General features: G+C 41.5%; 1 protein-coding gene across 2 annotated transcripts; it reads right to left on the bottom strand.

Moving 5' to 3' along the window:
• Nucleotides 1–614: 614 nt before the first annotated feature.
• On the bottom strand, nt 615–19043 carry TM6SF1 (transmembrane 6 superfamily member 1). Of its 2 annotated transcripts, XM_056499457.1 has the most exons (10): nt 18695–18868; nt 16842–16945; nt 16248–16345; nt 15206–15309; nt 14326–14408; nt 12858–12979; nt 9541–9645; nt 7467–7559; nt 6432–6551; nt 615–998 (listed from the first exon to the last, which is right to left on the bottom strand). In XM_056499457.1, the coding sequence occupies exons 1-10, from the start codon at nt 18784–18786 to the stop codon at nt 807–809; spliced, it is 1113 nt and encodes a 370-aa protein (XP_056355432.1). In that variant the 5' UTR covers nt 18787–18868; the 3' UTR covers nt 615–806. The 2 variants fall into 2 exon arrangements, with proteins under 2 accessions (XP_056355432.1, XP_056355433.1); XM_056499458.1 differs by lacking the exons at nt 615–998; nt 7467–7559; nt 9541–9645; nt 12858–12979 and having other exon boundaries at nt 18695–19043.
• Between the last annotated feature and the right edge of the window lie 289 nt (nt 19044–19332).

Genomic DNA, 19332 nt, shown 5'->3' with positions numbered 1-19332 from the left:
ATTGCAAATAGAAACATAAGCTGCCCAAACTAAGGTCGCTGTGTTTGCTGCTGCTTGTTTCTGAGCCAGCAGCATTAGCAAGAGGAGCTGCAGAGACACAGCCAAAACCCCTCCTCTGGAAACACAGGAGCAGCCTGAGCCCAGTGGCTCACAGCCCTGAGCCCACTGTGCCCAGCCCACCAGTGCTAGTGAGCACCTGCTCAGCTGCAAGCAGGTGAGCAGTCCTTGCAGAAGTGAATCCTGAAGAGAATTAACAAAACTTTATGATTTGCTTATCATATATGGAGTCTTACCGTAAGAGTTGATTGCTTCTTCAAAGATTTCTTGGGATTTTTAACAAGGTTGACCCACAAGACATACTTTTTGACAAATAAAACATGTGCATGTGACAGAGTTATGTATGTCAATTTTTCATGCTTCACAGTGCTGACCTTCATGTTGTGCAGTAGCTCTGTGCAGGGACTGCTAGCACTGCTGTTCTTCAGCGTGCGGAGGCTAAACACTGACATCATTATTATTATTTAACTTCATGCAGTATTTCTAAAACTGTCAAAGCAGCTTACTTAAAAATAGCTGTGGGAACTGGCAATCCACTGCCTCGCAGAGTCACAATGTTGAGAAGTGGTGCTAAAGGCAGCGTCTTTATTTTCCCTTTTTCAGTAGGATAAACAAAGCAGACCGTGCGACTACACAGTTGTGCAATTTTACACATCTTACACGCTTCATTTGGGTTCCATTTGAGCAGTTCAGTTCCACCCCAACCCAATTATATACATAGCCAAGGACAGGAGCTGGAAACTGTTCTGCTATTCTGTTTTTTCTTCTTGTTTTGGTTTCATAAAAAACTCTGGCTTGTTGACACATCTGTAGGCGAACAGCTGGGGAAGAATCCCGTACATTATGTTCAATATCAGGAAAAACTCTTTTGCTTCTTCAGGGACTCTGTAGATGTAAGGAGTTCGAGCATGAAGAGAAGCACCAATATGGGAAAATTGAGCCTGTGGTGTGTATATAACACATATATTAAAAAAAGGTAAAGTTGATGTATATTTTTGGAAAGATGGCATAATATGCATGCAAGTCTGCATCTCCAGTGACATTTTCCAAGCCAGCCCTTATTCTTATTCCAGAATTATCCATCATACCTTTGCACAGTGGGATAAAAATACAGTCTAAACTAAAATCATTAATATCTTGGTGTATGAGGCATAACTGGAACCATCAGTGACATGGTAAGAAGTTTGTTTTATGCACATGGTGGCACTGATCATTTCATCAGGTACAGGATTCCACCCTGGCTTTCTGGGTCACAGTTTGTGCTAGAGAGTCCACAATCCTTCCCAGAAAAGTGCCACTGAAGGGCACATCCCTGCAGAGCCCAGTCAGGAGAGGACTCTCACCCACCTGCCTGGGAGTTTGGCATCAGTGGGAGCAGCCAGACACTCACTCTGAGTAAAGTGAGGAAGGAAAGTCTTGAAACTATGTTCGCTCTGGTTTGGGTTTGGATTTTTTAATCTTAAACCCAGATTGTTCCAGATTCTAATCCCAGAAGCCCTGATGATTTCAGAAAATGTCTGCAGTATTTGGGTTTTGGGCTGGGGCTATTCTGAAGCATAAATTGAGCATACAGTGAAGGTTATGGGCACAGACAGGCTTGCTGGCCTGAAGCATATTTTTAGCATAAACAAACATTTAAAGATAGAAGTGTCAGGGTAGTTGGTGTCTTTTGTTTCCATCTGTTACCTGCTATTTCAAGCCACAGCTCATTCACATTAACTATTGTGTGTCCAATTTTTTTATTACTATTTAGTTAGTTAGCAGTGGAGGAGATCTGAAAAGATAAACATCAATTTGATCATAAGGGGAGCACTGGGACACCAGGATTTCATGAACACAGAGGAGTGCACTATGGTCAAATCACATCCTCTGTTCTGGCCTCAGGTAGAACATAGTTCTGGTCACAGCAAAGCAGAAGAGGAAATAAAGAACAGGTGTTTCAATACATGGCCCTAGCAAAAGGCTAGGCTGAGACCATCCATCAAAACACAAACAGAAATTTCAGGCGATTCCAACCACCTCAACTGAATTGAGAGAGCTCATTGAGCAAACCTGAGCCAGGAAAAAAGTAATCAACAAAATCAAATCCACAAACACACTTCAGCAGAGTGCCACTAGCATGTTTCTGCAAATAGCTATTGCACAGCAAACATGTTCAGGGGCACACTGTCAGCAGCCTTTCTATATTGCCTGGTAACTCACTGTGTCTCTTTTACCCCCTTTGTTCCCCCCTGCCTTTGGCACCTGGGTGGGTTTGTTCAAAGCCCTGCTGCCTCTTCTCAGCCCAGGCAGCCAGAGCAGCTCAGCAGCAAAGCCCTCTCAGCACAGGGCAGAGTCCCAGACAGATGGACAGACAGCTGCCAAGGGCTGCAGGCAGGAGCTTTGGGCTGGCTGAGGTTCCCCCAGACCCTGAGAGCCTCTGGGTTGCATTTTAGAGCCTTGTCTGGGGTGAACAAGCTGCAAAGCTGCTAATTCTGTGAGGCCTGCCTGTCTGCAAGAGTGGCCAGCTGTGATCAGAGTAAAAGTCTCATCATTCATGGTAAACCTTGTGAGAAGGAGCTGTAAGGAGATGCTTCTGAGAGACCCAGAGCTCCCAGAGCCTCCCAGATGCCTGAGTATCTAAGCCTTACTCTGTGATCTTGTCTCTTACAGGACTTGTGGCACATTAGTGAGCTTTAATTGTTGTCAAACCAAAAAGCAGTAACATGATGTCCTGTCTCTAGCCTACAAAGATTTTTAGTAGTTAATGATGCACCATATAATGAAGTTATTGCATATTAGACTTGTTTTTCACTGTAACACATGGTTTCTTCTTTCATTACTGAGGAGAATGTTTAGGTCTGTAAAGTCTTCTTTTTTTTAATTTATTTGATTTACCTTTGTGAAAATCGTGTTATGTCTTTAATCTCCTGTGTTTCTCTTCCATGACTGTTCTCTGCTGCTACTTCTTTTTTTTTTCCCCCTTCTCCTCTTTTTTTTCTTACTTGGAGCAGGGGATATGTCTTAAAGGAGATCTCTCACTCACCAGTAACCCAGTCCTGCTCTTCCTTCCAGGCAGACTGGCACCAAGCCCCTAATTCTGGGCTGTCAGTCCCTGCAGAGCTCTGTGCCTGTGTGCATAGGCTGGTGCTCAGTGGGAGACACCTTGAGTGTTGTGTTACCTCTCCCTGACTGGAGTCTCTCAGTAAATAAGCCATTCCTCCTTGCTTTCTGTTACTGATCCCCTCTCCAAGTGGAGAATCTCGAGGCTCCAACAAACCCCTGAGCCTTGGCTGAGAAACCAACCAGATGAGATGCTGCAGGTAACCTTCTAAGGTAGCCTTCCATGCCTGACATGCAGCCTTTGTTTGCCCTGAAGCCTTGGCCACTCTGCTCCTCAGGCATTCATTCCCACAGCAGCTGGAAGCTGCCTGGTGCTGGATGTGGCACTGCCCAGCTTGGCAGCTGCAGCCTGTGTCTGCCTGCTTCTCATTCACCTGCTTTCTGTATGAAGCAGTCTGGATTTGGCCTTTTTACAATATTTTTTGCCTTCTTGCCTAATCATAGGCAATATTTCAAGCATTTTTTACCTGCAGTTGAGGATGGAGAAGGACCCAGAAAAAGGTTAGGAGTCCTTCACTCTGTGCCTTCTCTCTAAGACTGACTAAAATCAGGCAAAGACTATAACTTTGGAAGGGTTTTGACCTCATCTCATAAGCCTAACAAAGCCATCAAATAGTGGGGGAGTAACCTAGCAAAATACATTCCTTGGGTTTAGGGTCTCTGGTAGACAAGAAGCACTGCAGAAAGTAGCCATCAAAAATGGCAGGGTTATGGAAAATTCTAAGAGGGAGCAGAGGTAAACTTTCTACATTTGAGAAAACAGAAATGGGCTACAAAGAGCTGCTGAGACAGAATGATTTTGGCTAGCAAGGCTGTGGCTCTTCATCCCTTCTCACATGGCTCACTTGCATAGGGAAATACCAATTTCATGAAGTTCAGAGGCTGTTCCAAACCTTTCATCAAAGCTCCTGCTATTTCACTCATACAAAATTCAAAGAGCTCCTCCTGAAGATTTAGAAAATCTAGTAATTGTTGGGTCACAACTGGTTGTGGAGTCTGAATGTTAGTAATGGAGTCATTCAAGCTGAGAGTTATTTGTAATTCTGAAAATCAGTAAATGTGTGTCTGTGTGAAAGGCTAGTTGGCTCTTTGGAGGTTCCTAATTTAGATGCATCACATGGTATTTTGTGACTTGTTTTTGTAAAAAATACATCATGACAATAGAAATAAAAATAATTAAAATATCCATGTTCCCCATCTGTAGGAGCAGTGTTCATTCCCAGGGAGCAGTGCCCACTGCTTCCACCATCAGATACTTACCTTTGTGTGTGAGAGGAAGCAAAATGTGTTTCAGTAACTACATAAGTTTTAATTATCAATTAAACCAGTGTTATTAACTTAAGGTAACAGTAGACAAACCTGTAAATGTGTTTTTTGCCTCAAAATGACAGAACACCCAAATAATCTAGAAAGAATCCTCAATTTACTGTCACATTCATTTTACATCCCAGGTTGGTCACAGTTTACCAAGTCAAATCAATTAACTCATGTTCACTTGTAGGATGGCTGAAGTTCATCCTGCAGTGCATTAAAGTCAAAATGACAAAAAAAGCCCTTGGAAATGTCAAGAACTGTTTTTTGAAGCAAGATAAAATATGAAGAGTGCACAGCAACATAGAGTTCCCTTAATCAGTTTCTGTCAGCCCACAGCATTTGCTGGTGCCAGGATGAGCTTTAAATAGTGAAATGGGACATTTTGGGTGTTAGTCTAATGTGTATAAATGGACATCCTGAGGCTGAACCACAAAGAACAGCAGAGGGGTTATAGACTTCAGCCACAAAGTGTAACACACACATCTAAAAGGTACAAAGAGCTGTTAAAAAAAGGTGATTATTCATTACAGGAAACATATAAAAGGGGAAAAAAAACAAAACAAAACAACCAAATAAAAAAATCACTTCCAGACCAGCAGGCTGAGCTTTCTGGTAAGTTTGCAAGGTTGTGATAGTTGGCACACTCTGACTTCTGATTTACTTTTCCTTGTGTTAAAAAATCTTTGAAGGAGTGGTTTATTTTCTGATTGTCTGGGCAGTTTATGGAACCTGAGTAGTCTGTCAGTAGAGAAAAGTTCCTGACACAGCCTTGCCTACTTAGCTAGCTTGTGCTTTTTTCTTTTTTCTTTCTTTTTTTTTTTTTTTTTTTTTTTTAATTAGATTTTGGCCAAATACAGTTGTACAGTATTTATGATACTTTTTGTGCATCTAAACTTCCTCATTAATGTTTGCCAGATTCTGTTTTGATACCACATGATAGTTCAAGATTCTCTATAAACTGATAGAGAAGAAAAAAGAAGTCCTATTCTTTCTGGCAACTGCTCCCAAATAGAAAATGTCACTCCACCCTTGTTACTGGACAGTTAAAGTGGATTGTAGTTTGTATCTATGATTTTCTCAGACTTGAGGAAACAAGTGTTGGTTTGTGTTTGTCTCATAGTGGTATTGGAATTACAGTTATTGCTGTTGTTGTTGTCACTATTTTGGCAGGAATATTGTGCTTATTTGCTGCATTGTCTGGATGTTCTGAGCACACACATTTCATTTCCTATGTACAGAACAAACCAATTGTCCCTGTGTCTCATCTGTTTAATGTTCATCTGTCTGTCATAAGTAATTTACTAGTTCCTGTTGAATTATTTTGTTTTGGTCAGTCTTCTCATAAGCATCAGCCCCATTTAGTAATTAACTGCAGTTGTTTATTTAAGAGAACCAGAATGGAATAAGTGAAAGAAATATGATCATTGTGTGTCTTTGGCAACACAAACACCTCTGGGTGTTACTGTGGTTTGTGGCCCAGGAGGTTCCCTGAGTTCTCTCAACATCATCCTGATACTGTACATTTTGTGTGACAAGAAGATACTTTTTCCATTTATATATTTCAAACTACCTACTTGACCAACACATATGGAAACAATGTATTGTGCTGCTGTGTTGTGTTTGGGTTTTGTTGGGGTGTTTTTAAGATGGGCTGTCACAGCTTCAAGATGGGCTTCCTTTATGATGCCAGCTAAAGAGTGCATGGTGTTTAATCAGGTTTAAATGAGCCCAATAAAAACATTGTGTAGAAGGAGAGAAGCAAGCTAAAGCAAGAATGTGGTCATTAGAGAGTAGTAGATTTGATTCTTCACTCCCTTTAATTACAGATACAAAAGGTGATCTGGATTACATCAGCACAAAACCTGTGTGGGAAGATCAAGCCCTGGGCCCCTTACTGATTCCATAGGTCTCTACATGTTATTATGTAATTTAAAAGTGAACATTTTGCAAAGAAATACCTGAGCTAGTCCTCCAGCATGTATAAGGGTCAAATCAGGCATCCAGGAGCAGCCAGGCACCAGCAGGCCATAGAGAGCAATCACATAGTATGGCACTGAGTAGAACATGTAAGCCAGCATCTGCATTTCAAACACAAATATTAATTGCTTTGCATTTAAAAATCAGTCAGCTGCTTACTGAGAAGTTGAGACTACTCAAAACTACACTTCTGACAGCAATGATTCCCAGGTTTTTTTGTCACACCTGGATGCTATTGACTGGATCCAGCTACCCTAAGGTCTCTCCTAATATTGGTGGCTGTTATCTGCTTGCCCCATCCATATTCACTTTGTCCAGGACATGTATTCCTGCCCCTTACTATACTGGGGCCATGCCAAAGAGCTTATCTCCTTGTCCATGCAGCACAGGGAGCCTGTCAGCCTCCACTGCACTCTCAGCTGGGAGCTGAGACACAGCCATGCCCCCCTTTCCCAGAAAAAACTCATCCAGCTCATTTCCCACCCCTGTGTCCTCTGACTGCTTTGGGCCCTCTCCCTGTGCAGCAGCCAGGCTTGCAAAAGAATGTCAACATCAAATTCTACAGAACTAAAGCACAACATTCCTCATCTGCAATGCCTTTTGTATGAAGTGCCCTTTTCCAAGAGTGTGTCACTGGGGACAGAAGTGCAACATGAGCTTAGGGAATCTAGTCCTATTGCACCACTTCTTGCTCCATAATTCCAGACTGAAAGTCTACTTTGCCTTTCTAAGGAGGGAAATAAACATGAAAAGCATGTAGATCTGTTTCATGGGCTGTATTAAAAGAACCCTGAGTAATTAGGATGTGTAGCTCCATATTGCCAATTTGAACCTGAGTTAAGCTTATCACAACAAGGAGTTGGTATCCTGCAATGGCTAGAAATGGTACTGGAAAATACCCTTTAACTTGCCATGAATGATAATTCCCATGTTGATCTTGTTATCTCTGAAACCCATGGCTTCATCTTTGCAGCAGTTTACAAGTCACTCCTTACACTCCATGGTCAGAGCTTTACCTGAAGCTTGGGGTAGGCAGCAGGATCTTTTATGTAGGGCTCGTGCAGTTGAATGTACAGCCGGCAGAGCTCAGCAGGGCAGTCCAGGGCAATCTGAGAAGGTTCAAAACTTCAGTGATCAGTTTGTTCTGAAACCAGCCAACCTGGCACGTTACCAGCCCCAGAGGTGCACTCATGGTCTGCAGCACAGCTGCCCTGGAGTTTTCAAAGGTGATCCATGTGATCACCACTTAAAAGGTGAAATGCAGCCTCCTCTCAGCTCCCGCTCCGTGGGTTTGTGAGGAAATGCTGGAGAATTTATTCAGTTGGCTATGCTGTTGTGAAAGTATAATTGCTATTGATTGCTTTGATAGATAGCTTTTGATCCCACCAAATGAATTTTCCAATGGAAAATTGCTCTAAGAGTGGAAACTTCAGGGTAAGCACCCAGTTTTAGGATAGCAAGCTATGGATGTGGTCCAAGGAAAGAGCTGCTCTGGGACAAGGTAGCAGTGGAGAGCAATGCATGAGACAGGTGTTACTTGAAGCAATAATTTTTGAGAGTAGTAAAGGAAAGATTATTGGATTTTACATTCCTGTAGGAAGAAAAAGTTCCAAATAAACATGGAGAGATTGCAAAAATAGTTCATTTTTGTGGTAGTCCTTAAAACTACTACAAAAAATTGTGCTCTAAATTGAGCTTGTAATCCATGTGAGCAGCTGTCCCTGGCGTGTCTGTGGCATCCTTAATGCCTGAGCTACAGGGCTGAACAGCAAGTTTTGCACAGCTTGATTTCATGTGCATTTATTGTGTGACTCTGAGGGGGCAGTGCAAGACTTCAAAACTTTACAACAGTCAATATTCCTCCCTGTTCTTCTCCAACATGAGCATCCAAGAAGCAGGTCTGAGTGGACTATAATGGATTGTGTTTTATGAACTTCTGCACAAAATTATGGTTCCTGCACCTTACACAGGTGTTCAGTTGATCTCTCTATGTATAAGCAAGGCCAATAAGCAATTCCTGCTTGGTGAAGGAAATAGATAAGGAAATTACCACAGTCTCAAAATCAACAAAAAAAATTTCTCTGAGAAACTAAGTGCAGAACTGAGTAAGACCATGAGACCAAAGTCTTCCACAGTGAAATTACAGGTAAACCTGATTTAACCTGTATCAGTGGTGCTCTGAAATAACTGGATCTTTAAGAAATAAAGCAGTCTGACAAATTAGAAGAAAAAATGTTTAAGAGAAACAGGAGGTGAGAGAGGAATGAGAGCAGCACAGCTACAAAAAGACAATCTGCACTAGGTAAATAAAATGTTGTTGGGTATTTATCATCACCTCCTACTTGAATTATTCTAGAAAAGATCAAGTCTAAAAGTCAAGCAAGCAGGCAGTTATCTGAGATGCCTAAACATTTGAGCTGTGCTGATGAATGATACACAAGTTTCATTTTGCTTAAGACAGAAAATGCATTAGAGCTGACAAGGGAATAGATTTACCTACTCCTGGATTTACTCCTGAAAGTATTTTCAGTACTGCTTCCTTCCCTCAGAAATTTTAATTCCATCAACTATGCTTAGAGAGCAACCATTTTTAAAAATTGTCTCTTGGTAAGTAGAAACAATGTGTGTTGTTCAGGTAACATGGATAATATTTTTTTCCTTTTAGGTGGAAATGTTCTCCTCTATCTCATGCAGTGTAAGCTAACTTGGTTTTGTACATGATTTTAAATATGCATTACTGCTTAGAAAAACATGAATACAGAATAACTTTAGTTGCTTTGTCTCCATTTTGTTGGCCATAAATGGAACAACAGACCAATGAGAACAGTTTTGGGTCATGTTGATTTCCTCTTGGGATGCTATTTACTCTGGTGATTGTGCACCTTCTTTTGAAAAACATGCTGCACACAGCACAAAATGGAGAAGCAAAGCACCAACAGTTATCATATATAATTTATCCTTTTCTATCTAAGGCCTATTTGAACCCAAATGTTACAGGATTTCCCCTGATCACAATGTACATGCTTTTTCATACAGACTCAAAAGTTTGACTGAAAATTAGCTTAAATTAATAAAATATGTTTGACTTACCATGCCCCTAAATATGCAAAATGCTGTGGCTAGAATGAGATAAGCAGCTAACATTAAATCTATTGGTCTTCTGAAGAGTCCTTTCTTCTGGACTTCCTGAACCACCTGCAACACAGAACGTGTTCAGTAGGTACATCCTGGTTCCCTGCCACAAATATTTAACCCCACATCAGTCACTGCAAAGAGGGTGGAGTGGTGAAACATCATGAAACATCACATCTATCCACTGATTTCAGAGACAGAAAGATTTCCACCTAAAAAGGTGACTCCAGACTTTATAGGATGTAGTGAGGAAAATTCATCTGAATAAACTCTAGAAATTGATGGATCCAACTGAAGCCATTCCAATAAAAATTAGTGTCATTTCAAGCAACCTAAATCAAATTAACACTAACTCTGCAATCACCTAAGGCTTTAAAGCAGCATAACTTCTTCAAAATTGTAATTGGAAATAATTTGTTTTCCTGAATGTCCCTATGTAGAAAAGCCTTGGAAATGTAGGTTTGTCTCAAACATTTGAAGTCGAATCTAGTGTGCTTTGTAAAAGGACTGGGTCCATCTCATTATTGAATGCTGGTTTTCAGCAGCTTGTGACACTATTAAAATTACTGGACTATCACTGGCATAAAATAAAAGCTTTTCTGTGGCTGGTTGAGTTCTCTGCTGAGTTCAGTAAGCAAATATTGTGTCCTAGGGTGCAGTGCAGAAATAGAGAATGAAATATGTGTGTATGGAGTATGTGGAACCCCTTCCTTTTCCATCCCTGAAGGCTGTGAATTCCTGGGATGCACTGAGGCTGCTCCAGGGTCTGTGCCTCCCCCTGCTGCAGGGACAGAGGGGTTCCCACTCTGCAGAGCAAAGTCCAGCAGGGAAGGAGGTTTGGGGAGCCAAAGGCAGCTCTTTGCCTACACAGTAAAACCTACAAGGCCTGTGGAAATCATTTCAGCTACACTTTTTGCACTGTGTAGTCACAGACAAAATTATAAACACATCAGAGTATCTTTCTGTAGTTCAGAGGGAAAACTTCCCTGTGTATGTGTGTTACTCATTTCCTCTTTCTTTTTATTGGCCGTTTGTTGGCATGCAGACAGCAAAAGAAAAACCTGATTTCCTTCCTGTTATACACTTGTGGAATTGTCTCCAAAGTGCAAAACAAAAATTAGGGTACAGGGGCACAGTTAAAAGCACACAGGATAAGATGCTCACAATAGAGTTATTGAAACAGGAGAACAAATATTGGAAACAAAATTTCTGAGTAAATACTACAAGATCTGGATTACAGATGAACAAAAATAAGGCTGTGGCAAACATAAGCCATCCCTTTCATAACAATTTTCTTCTGATTTTCTTTTAAAGGATCTTTTTCATTAAAGAAAAAAGGGACAGCTTTGTTAGATTTTTGAGCACAAGTAACAGGTTTTGGCAGTATGGTGTGACTTCACAGTATTCAGAGTACTGGTGTAGGAGTATTTTTAATACTACCTGCAAAGAATGCCTATATTCAAATATTTCTTCCTATAAAAGAAAGAGGCTGCTTATGGCTGAGTTACAAATAATTTTCAATTGTAGACTACCTAGGATAATGGAAAGCTGATGTATTTTCTTTCCCTTTTGGACTATGTGTGAAGCTTTTAGATATATATCACCTCTTTTCAAATATTTCAATATTCCTCTTTAAATATTAAATGGATATGTGTATTTACTGTAATCACAAAGCTACAATAAACTTTGTGCTTAGGGGGTTTGGAGACAAAGCCAGTGTAAGTGGGAGCAACCTTTGGTGCAGTGCTCTGAAATTGCCAGGGTACAGAAAACTCACACCTTTTTTCTTTATGCATGCATGCAAACAAAATGAAAATGCAAAGCTTTAAATAAAAGGAAAAAAGCAGGAGCAAGAATTTGATGCACTTTGCTGACAGCCCTCAGCTTTTCCTTACCTTTCTTTTACCCAGCAAACCATCACCCCATGCTAAACTGAATTACTGCTGGCCAGGCAGAGCTGGCCTGCCTCGGGTTTCCCATGTACCACAAACTCTGAACTCTGCTCAGATCTCTGCTGCCCCAGGGATTCTTTTGTGCAGCAAGGAAGTGGGCAGGCATGCTGAGCAATGTCTCTCACTTCCAGGGAAAAGTTATTTTCCACAACTTCTGAGAGGCTTCTTACATCACCAGCTTTAAGGAATTGGAATAATCTTGTGTGCTGTCTGCAAAAGTCAGTGCCTTCAGAAGTCATGCACAAATCTGAATTTGTGTATGAATTCTGGTAAAGAATTTTAAATTATATTAAACTTTTTTGAGCTGATATCCTTGCAGATAAATCTGTTTGGCTTTGTAAAGACTGCAACACAGCTTGGCTTGATTCCAAATGAGGGCATAGCTCCATTCCACTCTCCTGCACTCCTTCTATTAGAAAACAACCAGAATTTGAACACCTCTCCTCTGCCCCTACAGTAATTTTTTCCTTAATTAGCAGGTTTGTAATAATATTATAGCAATGTATACCTTGGTCAGCAGAATACACTTTGCTTCTGTTGCTTTCATGTGAGTATTTTCCTACATACTAACAGAATGCAAAAATATTCATTGATTATATTGCTTACAACTGCTACAGAGTGCTGCAGCAATAAACTGGCTTACTTAGAGCAGCTAAAAGATCTGTTCTGTGCTATGTACTGCAGGGATTTTTAAATTTTTTTTAAATATAAAACAGTACATAAACTATTAATGCATTATTTTGATGGCTCAGTTAACCTTATTATAACCCATCTAGTTATTTCAAAGGCAAAAGTCTAAAAAGTTTCAAGTAAACATTTTAACGGATTTTTAATAATAAATGTGTAAAGAAATATCATATCAATTTATGTACTGTGCCTCACCTGTAAAATCTAATACATTACAGAAAGCACATACAAAAATTATTAAATTACATGAAATCTGTAAGTCATCTGCAGAAGAGTGCTTTCCTGCAGTGTTTCTACAGGGTTTTGTGCTGCTTTATGAAGCTGGTAAGTGCCACTATTTTCATCAGCTAAGAAACTAAAACAGACAGAAACTGAATAGATAGAGGGTAGAAACACAATTACACCTATGAATAGGTTCTCTACACTAGACATAAGATTCCTTTGCTTTTTCTTTATTCCACCATAATGAAATAGTCCTGCAGTATAGATATTTTTGCAGTCTTCACAGCCAGACAACAATTGTTGTAAGAGTGAACAGTCACAACACATCCCATGCTCACCAGGGGACCCATAAAACCCACCAGAAGCAGCCAGCATATTTCAGCTGTAGCCAGCACTGTAATGCAATAGAATTACCTTGACTGGAGTGTCGTGAGTCACTGAAGGTTGGTTATAAATTCTGAACCCAGCCCATATGGGGAGGCAGATATAAGGAATACTTAGGAAAATAGCAGGACACACTTTTGCTCCATATTTGCCTGTTAAAAATTGTTACAAGATTTATGAGAATTTGTAAGCTCTGTTGCAGAAAAATTAAAAAATGTGCTATGTAAAGACAAACCTGAAGCAACTATGGTAATGTAAACAAACATAAAACATCAGAAATCCCTGTTAACACAAATCCTCTTGAAAATTACATGCTTAACAGGAGTGGAGACAGGTAAAAGAGAGCCTATGAGACAGGAAGACATTTCAGAATTAGGAACTTTTTGAGCAGCTGGGAAGCCACATCTGTCACTCTGCATTGGGTAATCCTATAGGATGGGACAGCTATCAAATCTCTCTGCTTCAATTAGAGACCTCATTCTTTTTAAAATTTATCCATTTTTCAATGCTCCATTTCTATCCCAAAATGCTGATTTCTCCCAGAGTCCTGCACTGAGGGCAAAACTTCCAGAGATCTCTCCTCAACCTCAGGTAAACCAGGAAAATTCGTGTCCTTGGTGTTGGCACTCTGTGTGTCAGGAGGGAAGGGGGCAGGCACTCCTGAGAGGATTTCTAAGAGGAAAGGGGAAAGGACAGTCACACTAAACCTGCTGTTTTCTCTGTGTGAGTGCAGCTTCAGCGGAGGAAGCTGGGCTGGCCCCAGCCTGAGCCATGAATATTCCTCCTCTGGCACAAAAAGCAGGACCAAAAAAAAAAAAAATTCTCGAAATCTGACTGCAGGATTTGGACACATCAACGTTTTTCTCAGCTGAGCATTTGTCAACTTTGCAACAGTTCAAGCTCAGCTAAAAAGGAAATATTCTCTTGAGAAAGGTTTCACCCTTAATGGAGCACCTGCCAGTAACAATGATGTAAATATTTTTATTTCAGTCCTCACCTCTAACAGCACTGCTATGCTCCAATTTATGTTAGAAATCTAGGAATGTTAAATTTAGTTTGAAAACAGAATAACTTCCAAATTTTACTTTCAAAGGTGATTTGAGTGCCTCTTGTAAGCTGCTGGACAGTCAGACTTCTAAGCAAATTGGAAATTTTATGCAGAGTAAAATCTGTATTTTTATGATACTAAGAGACATTGTTGTCTCATTACTTAAACCTGGTTTAGATTAAAGCCTTTTAGATATATCAAAGCACAATACTTTCTTCTTTCCCCTTGAAAGCAAAGTAAATTTAAAGGTGTTTTTTCCCCCAGTCTCCATCTTTTATTCCTCATATTTAAATTTTAAAATATCTTGTGTCTCTTTACTGATATTCCTAAAATTCCTCTTCCATATTATTACAGAAATGAACCAGCACTGCACTAAAATATAGATAGCACAATGCTGAATTTAGAAAATGTTTCACAGGAAAAATCTGGTCATATAAATTGCTTCCTTACCCACAATATTTCCAGGCATAAAGACAATGATGCTCATGATAATGGAACCCAGCCAGTAGAGACCAATGGTTCTGTAGCTCTGTCTGTTAAAAAAAGAAAACAAGACGTAATTATTGAACCGCTTCTAAAAATCCCCTACCCTAAATATTTTACTTATTGCTGGGGTTGTATTTCACCAAGTAGAGGCTTTTAAAATCTGTACCACAAGTCAGGAGTGGATTGCTGCCTCTGAGAGGGGTCATGGATAAATCCTGCATTTGTGTGGGACAAGGTTATCACAGGGACAGTACAGGCTTTGAGCATATTCAGTTATTTGCTGTTGTCATTCCTCTGAGGGCTGACTGCATCACAGGTTGTACAAGACTATAAAACAATTAATAATTAATTCCATACTGTTAATGCTACTATTACCAGCAGGTACATTTGCCTCTGAAATTCAGTACTTATTCTCTCAAACTCTTTATTCTACAGCAAGAAGCATCAGAATCTCTAGAAATAACCATTTTCTCTTAAACTTCATGCTACTCTAACAGGGATGAGAGATCATCATGGTGCTAAGCAATACATTATTCCTGTCATAAATTTTTTATTTGAAAAACAATTTTTTTTTCACACATGCTTTTAATGCACATCATCTTTCAGCTTTTAACTAACACAAAGCTGTGTAGATGTGCTACACTCTGCTGCAGGATGAAGACAGGATACATCCTGAGAGGAAGGATAACTTGGCAGGGGTAGAACCCCTGAAAATAATGAAATTTTAACAGCATTGCTTTGGCTTAGAACATGAAACCACCCCGAAATAAAAATCTAAATGGTGCATGGAAAAGAAAGGCCTTTGTAGGGGATATGAGGATGCCAGGCAGGCGATGAGACTCACTCCCAGGCGATGGCTGCCACCATCAGCAGGTACATCAGGTAGTGCGCGGAGCCGTCCCAGTAGCAGATGACGTGGCCGTAGGCGGTGTTCAGGTACGGCTCACCCTGGCAGGGGTTTGGGAAAAGAGACAGGGCTTGGAGCAGGGTAACAATTCACAGAGAACAGCAAGGAACAGGCCCAGAAACGTAACTGATATTCAAGCAGTGGCACAGCTTCTGCCTGGCAGTGCACGTCTCCCAGCACAGACCTCGCCGGGCGGGATCAGCCGTAACTGAATGAGCTCTGCGCTTGCAATAGAGGGTGCAACTCCTGCTGTGGCTGCCAGCATTACTCTGCCACTTCATGGAAATAGGACTTTTCCATATTTTAGTGATAAAAAACTACAAAACAAAGATTTAGCATACAACAAATACAGATATATTTAGCAGCCTAGAGATCTGAGCAGTACTGAATAATGGATGTCGACATATGCCCTTGTAGGGTCCAACTCATTTCACACTTAAGTTCATGGAATCTTTTCAATGACTTCAGTGACTTTCCTGTCAAGAACTTACTGAGCTATTTTTGGTGGATGTTTATATTCAGCAGCCAACAGATTCTGCTGACTAGGTATCTGGCATCATCATTTTTTAACTCTACTTTAATTTCTTTTAGTAAAGTGATTAGGCAAAAATAAAATGGAAATTTTGTTTTCTTCTTGGTAACACGTTTTGGTTCTGTAGTACTCATCCACTCCTGAGTGCTATCTGTGGTTTTCTACAATCCTGCAGTCCCTTCAATTCCCACAGAAGTTTACACAGAAGTAAAATGTTACTGAAGTGTAACAACGATGGAGCTTGAAAGTTACATTATTTCTCCCAAATGAGTCAGTAGATTGCAAGTCAATGAAGGTTTTATCCACAACAATAATGAAGCAGGTCAACTACAAAGTTCGAGAAGACCATTTTGAATGTGTAAGTGACTATTTTTCTGTGACAAATACTACACCAAGTTATTTATAGTGACGATTTTATTTTCATTTGCAAGCCAAACTATTATTTACCTCTCTCAAGTAATGAGTCATGAATCCATCAATAATTCCATCCTGTTCCAGTCCAATTATTAGATTCACTACACTGGTAAAGGCAAATACAGCATAAACTGTAATAAGAAAAAGGGAGGAAACATAAATTAATAAATACTTGGAATCACACAGCTGCTTCACAGACCAATAAATTGTCTGGCAGAGATCTATTGAACCTGATATGTCAACTTTGAGGTCATAGATATTTAACACACAATATGACTTTCCTATATAGCTCAGGATTTTTTAATTAGTGGTTGGTCGACACAGCTCTTAGGAAGCATTTCTGAGGAGTGTGAAGTTCTGTAGAGCTGCAGGCACAGCCTCCACGGAAGGTCAGTGTCTGCAGAAAGGGCTGTGCAGCCTCTCAAGGGTCGTGGGCACAGGAGTTTACAGCCTTGATTGGGGCCATCACTTGGAAAGGAGAAAGGACAACAAAAAGGAGGTGGAGAGGAAAACATGACTTGTCATTTTTGCAGGTGAGCAAGGCAAAGAGCCACAGCAGCCTAAAGCAAAGCTGAGAGTGAGGCAGTCCCTGCTGTGAGCCAGGACATTCACCTTTACCAGACTTACCATAAAACAATGGGTCTTTGGGTGGCTTTCTCTTGACAAGAACACGAGCTGACAGAGCAATAAGAACCAGAACCAGCAATCCAACTGCAACAATCACCCAGGAACTGTAACGGTATGTAAAAAAAAAAAAAAAAAAAAAAAAAAAAAAAGGAAGAATTTAAAAGAAAAACAGAATTTTGCTTCATCAGCCAGCTGTCCTCAAATGCACATACTCATAAAGTAACTTTTAATAATTTAAAATACAGATTTGCAAGTTTATTGCATAGTCTGCCACAGTATTCATCCTACAGTTTTGAAGAATTTATGTGCCTCTCTTTTCACTTGTGATCAGCTAAAAAAAGAAAATAGAAAAAGTAACTAGGTAAACAACATATCCAGAAATCTAGATTTGTCTGATTAAATCAGTTTTCATACTAAAATAAACAGAAGCTATGGGAAAATTAAAGGGCAATGAAAGATGAGGATCAAACCCACAGGGATTTCAGTGCCAAAAAGGATCATTTGGGACATTTTGTCTAACTTCAGCAATAAATTATCTATCTACTCAGGAAATTAAAAATTCAAAAATAAATCACATCAATCCTGTGGAATAGGAATAGCAGTGTGGAGCACCTCTGATGGATTAATGTTCAGTTATGGGAATGATACCAGAGCTCTCTGCAGCCCTACAAGGCAGGACCACTTGAGTGGGTTCAGTGATCAGCACAGGTGGGCTCAGCAAAAGGATCTTTTCCCTGGAGATGGAGCTATAATGTTACTGCACATACAGTGGGAGTGGCATAAAGCACAAAAATTCTTTGGCACAAAGCAAATTTGTCTCCTTCCCCAAGAAAATGCAAGTTAGGAAAATCAGTTTAAAATTGTTTCATAGATCTAAGGGTGTAAATTATCTTTAGCTCTCTTTAAGGTAAGATTCTCCTCCTCAGTCTTCACTTTTGTCCTTGTGCAAGGGAAAAAATGGAGGGGAAAATTAGGTGAAGTCCAGAACATAAGCTAAAAATATCTGATACATCATTTTATACATAGTACCACCCTGTATGAAGAAAACAATCTGTGTATGAACAAATTATATTATGACATCAACCTTAGTGAAACGTGACTTAAAATTATTGCAAAGAATTTGCAAAACCAAATATTTCAGAAAATATACACACGTGCTTTCTAAGTCAGGATGAGCAGTACCAGCTTGTTGATTTATTTCATGCTTTGAATCTTCTGCTAGTCTGTTTTCCCAGTGATGAATTTCTTCATACCATTACAGCTGCTAATATTGCAGTGACTTTTCACTGCAGACTATCAATTTGAAATAAATATTGGCACTTAAGTAAGTCACCATGTGTTATTTGACATTACTCTAGCAATGAGAAACAAAAAAATTCAGTCATGGGCCAGAAGGAGGAAAATGAGGAAGGAACAGATGTAGCAAAGCCCTAAAAACAAGAAGCAAATATTTGTGCAGTAAAGTTGCAAAACACCCCGGGCTGTGGGATCACAAAATATCACGCAGACCTTTAAGTGAAGAGGGTTTTGCCGTGAGGAAAGACTTTCCTTTTCTAGAGCTGCGGTTTCTCCCGGGATCCCGGTTTTTGGCAGAGCGAGGGCACAGGGTCATTTCCAGCCCGGGCAGCCTGCGCTCGGGATCTCTGAGCCGGCGGGCTCTCCCGCTCGCGTTACACAGAATCGGATTTGGTTTGCGAGCGTCGGGGGGCCGCGGGTGGCACGGCCGGGCCACGCTCCGGGTGATGGTCCCGGGGCGAGCGGTCCCTGCATCCCGGCCCGGGGACAGGGCAGGACCGCCCGGTGCCCCGCCAGCCCCGCCAGCCCCGCCAGCCCCGCCAGCCCGCCCGCCTCACCTGCCGCTGGCCGCCAGGCAGTTGAAGAGGTAGGTGACGGGGATGGCGGTGAGGGACAGCACGAACACGCCGGTGGCCGCCGAGGCGCTCATCCCCGCGGCGGGAGCCGGCCCGGCGCCGCCGAGCCCCAGGCGCCGCCCGCCGCCCGCCCCGTCCCCGCAAAGGTTAAATCCGCCTCGGAAACCGGAGCCGCCCGCCGCTCCTCCGGCCTCGGGAGCGCCTCCGCCCGCCCCGGGCTCGCCCCGCTCCCCTCGCCCTGCCCGGGGCCGGAGCTGCCGCGGGCGATGCGGGTCCGGCCCCGCTGCTCCGGTGACCGGCGGGGCCGAGGTGCCAAAGGGCAGCGGGGACAGCCCAGCCGGGCCGGTGAGCTGCGGGCTGCAGCACGGCGGGGACCGGGGCGGCCGCAGCCGGGGCGAGGCGATCCGCTCAGGAGAGGTGCGGGATGGAGAGAGGGTCCCGTGTTCAGCTACTGCGGAACGCCCTGAGAGACCCGAAAAAAATGTATGCATCTCTTTTGCGTCAGTATTTAGCTGGGTTACTAAGGACAAGGACATTAGCGTTTTAAAAATATTGGGGGGGGGGAAAAAAGGGAGTTAATCTTTTCCATTTAAGTGCCAAAAAAATTTAGCAGAAACTAG

The sequence above is a fragment of the Oenanthe melanoleuca genome, chromosome 10 (genome assembly GCF_029582105.1).
Source record: "Oenanthe melanoleuca isolate GR-GAL-2019-014 chromosome 10, OMel1.0, whole genome shotgun sequence".
NCBI classification, from domain to species: domain Eukaryota; kingdom Metazoa; phylum Chordata; class Aves; order Passeriformes; family Muscicapidae; genus Oenanthe; species Oenanthe melanoleuca.
Note: the sequence above shows the minus strand (reverse complement) of the source record. Positions and strands in the feature narration are given on the sequence as shown.

Bases quoted from the DNA above. Each gene is read 5' to 3' on its own strand.
- TM6SF1 (XM_056499457.1), bottom strand. From the start codon at position 18,786: ATGAGCGCCTCGGCGGCCACCGGCGTGTTCGTGCTGTCCCTCACCGCC. The intron at 14,409-15,205 runs GTGAGTCTCATC...TTTTTTTAACAG, and splicing joins GTGGCAGCCATCGCCTGGGA to ACAGAGCTACAGAACCATTG. The intron at 6,552-7,466 runs GTAAAGCTCTGA...TTTGAAATGCAG, and splicing joins CTGCCTACCCCAAGCTTCAG to ATGCTGGCTTACATGTTCTA.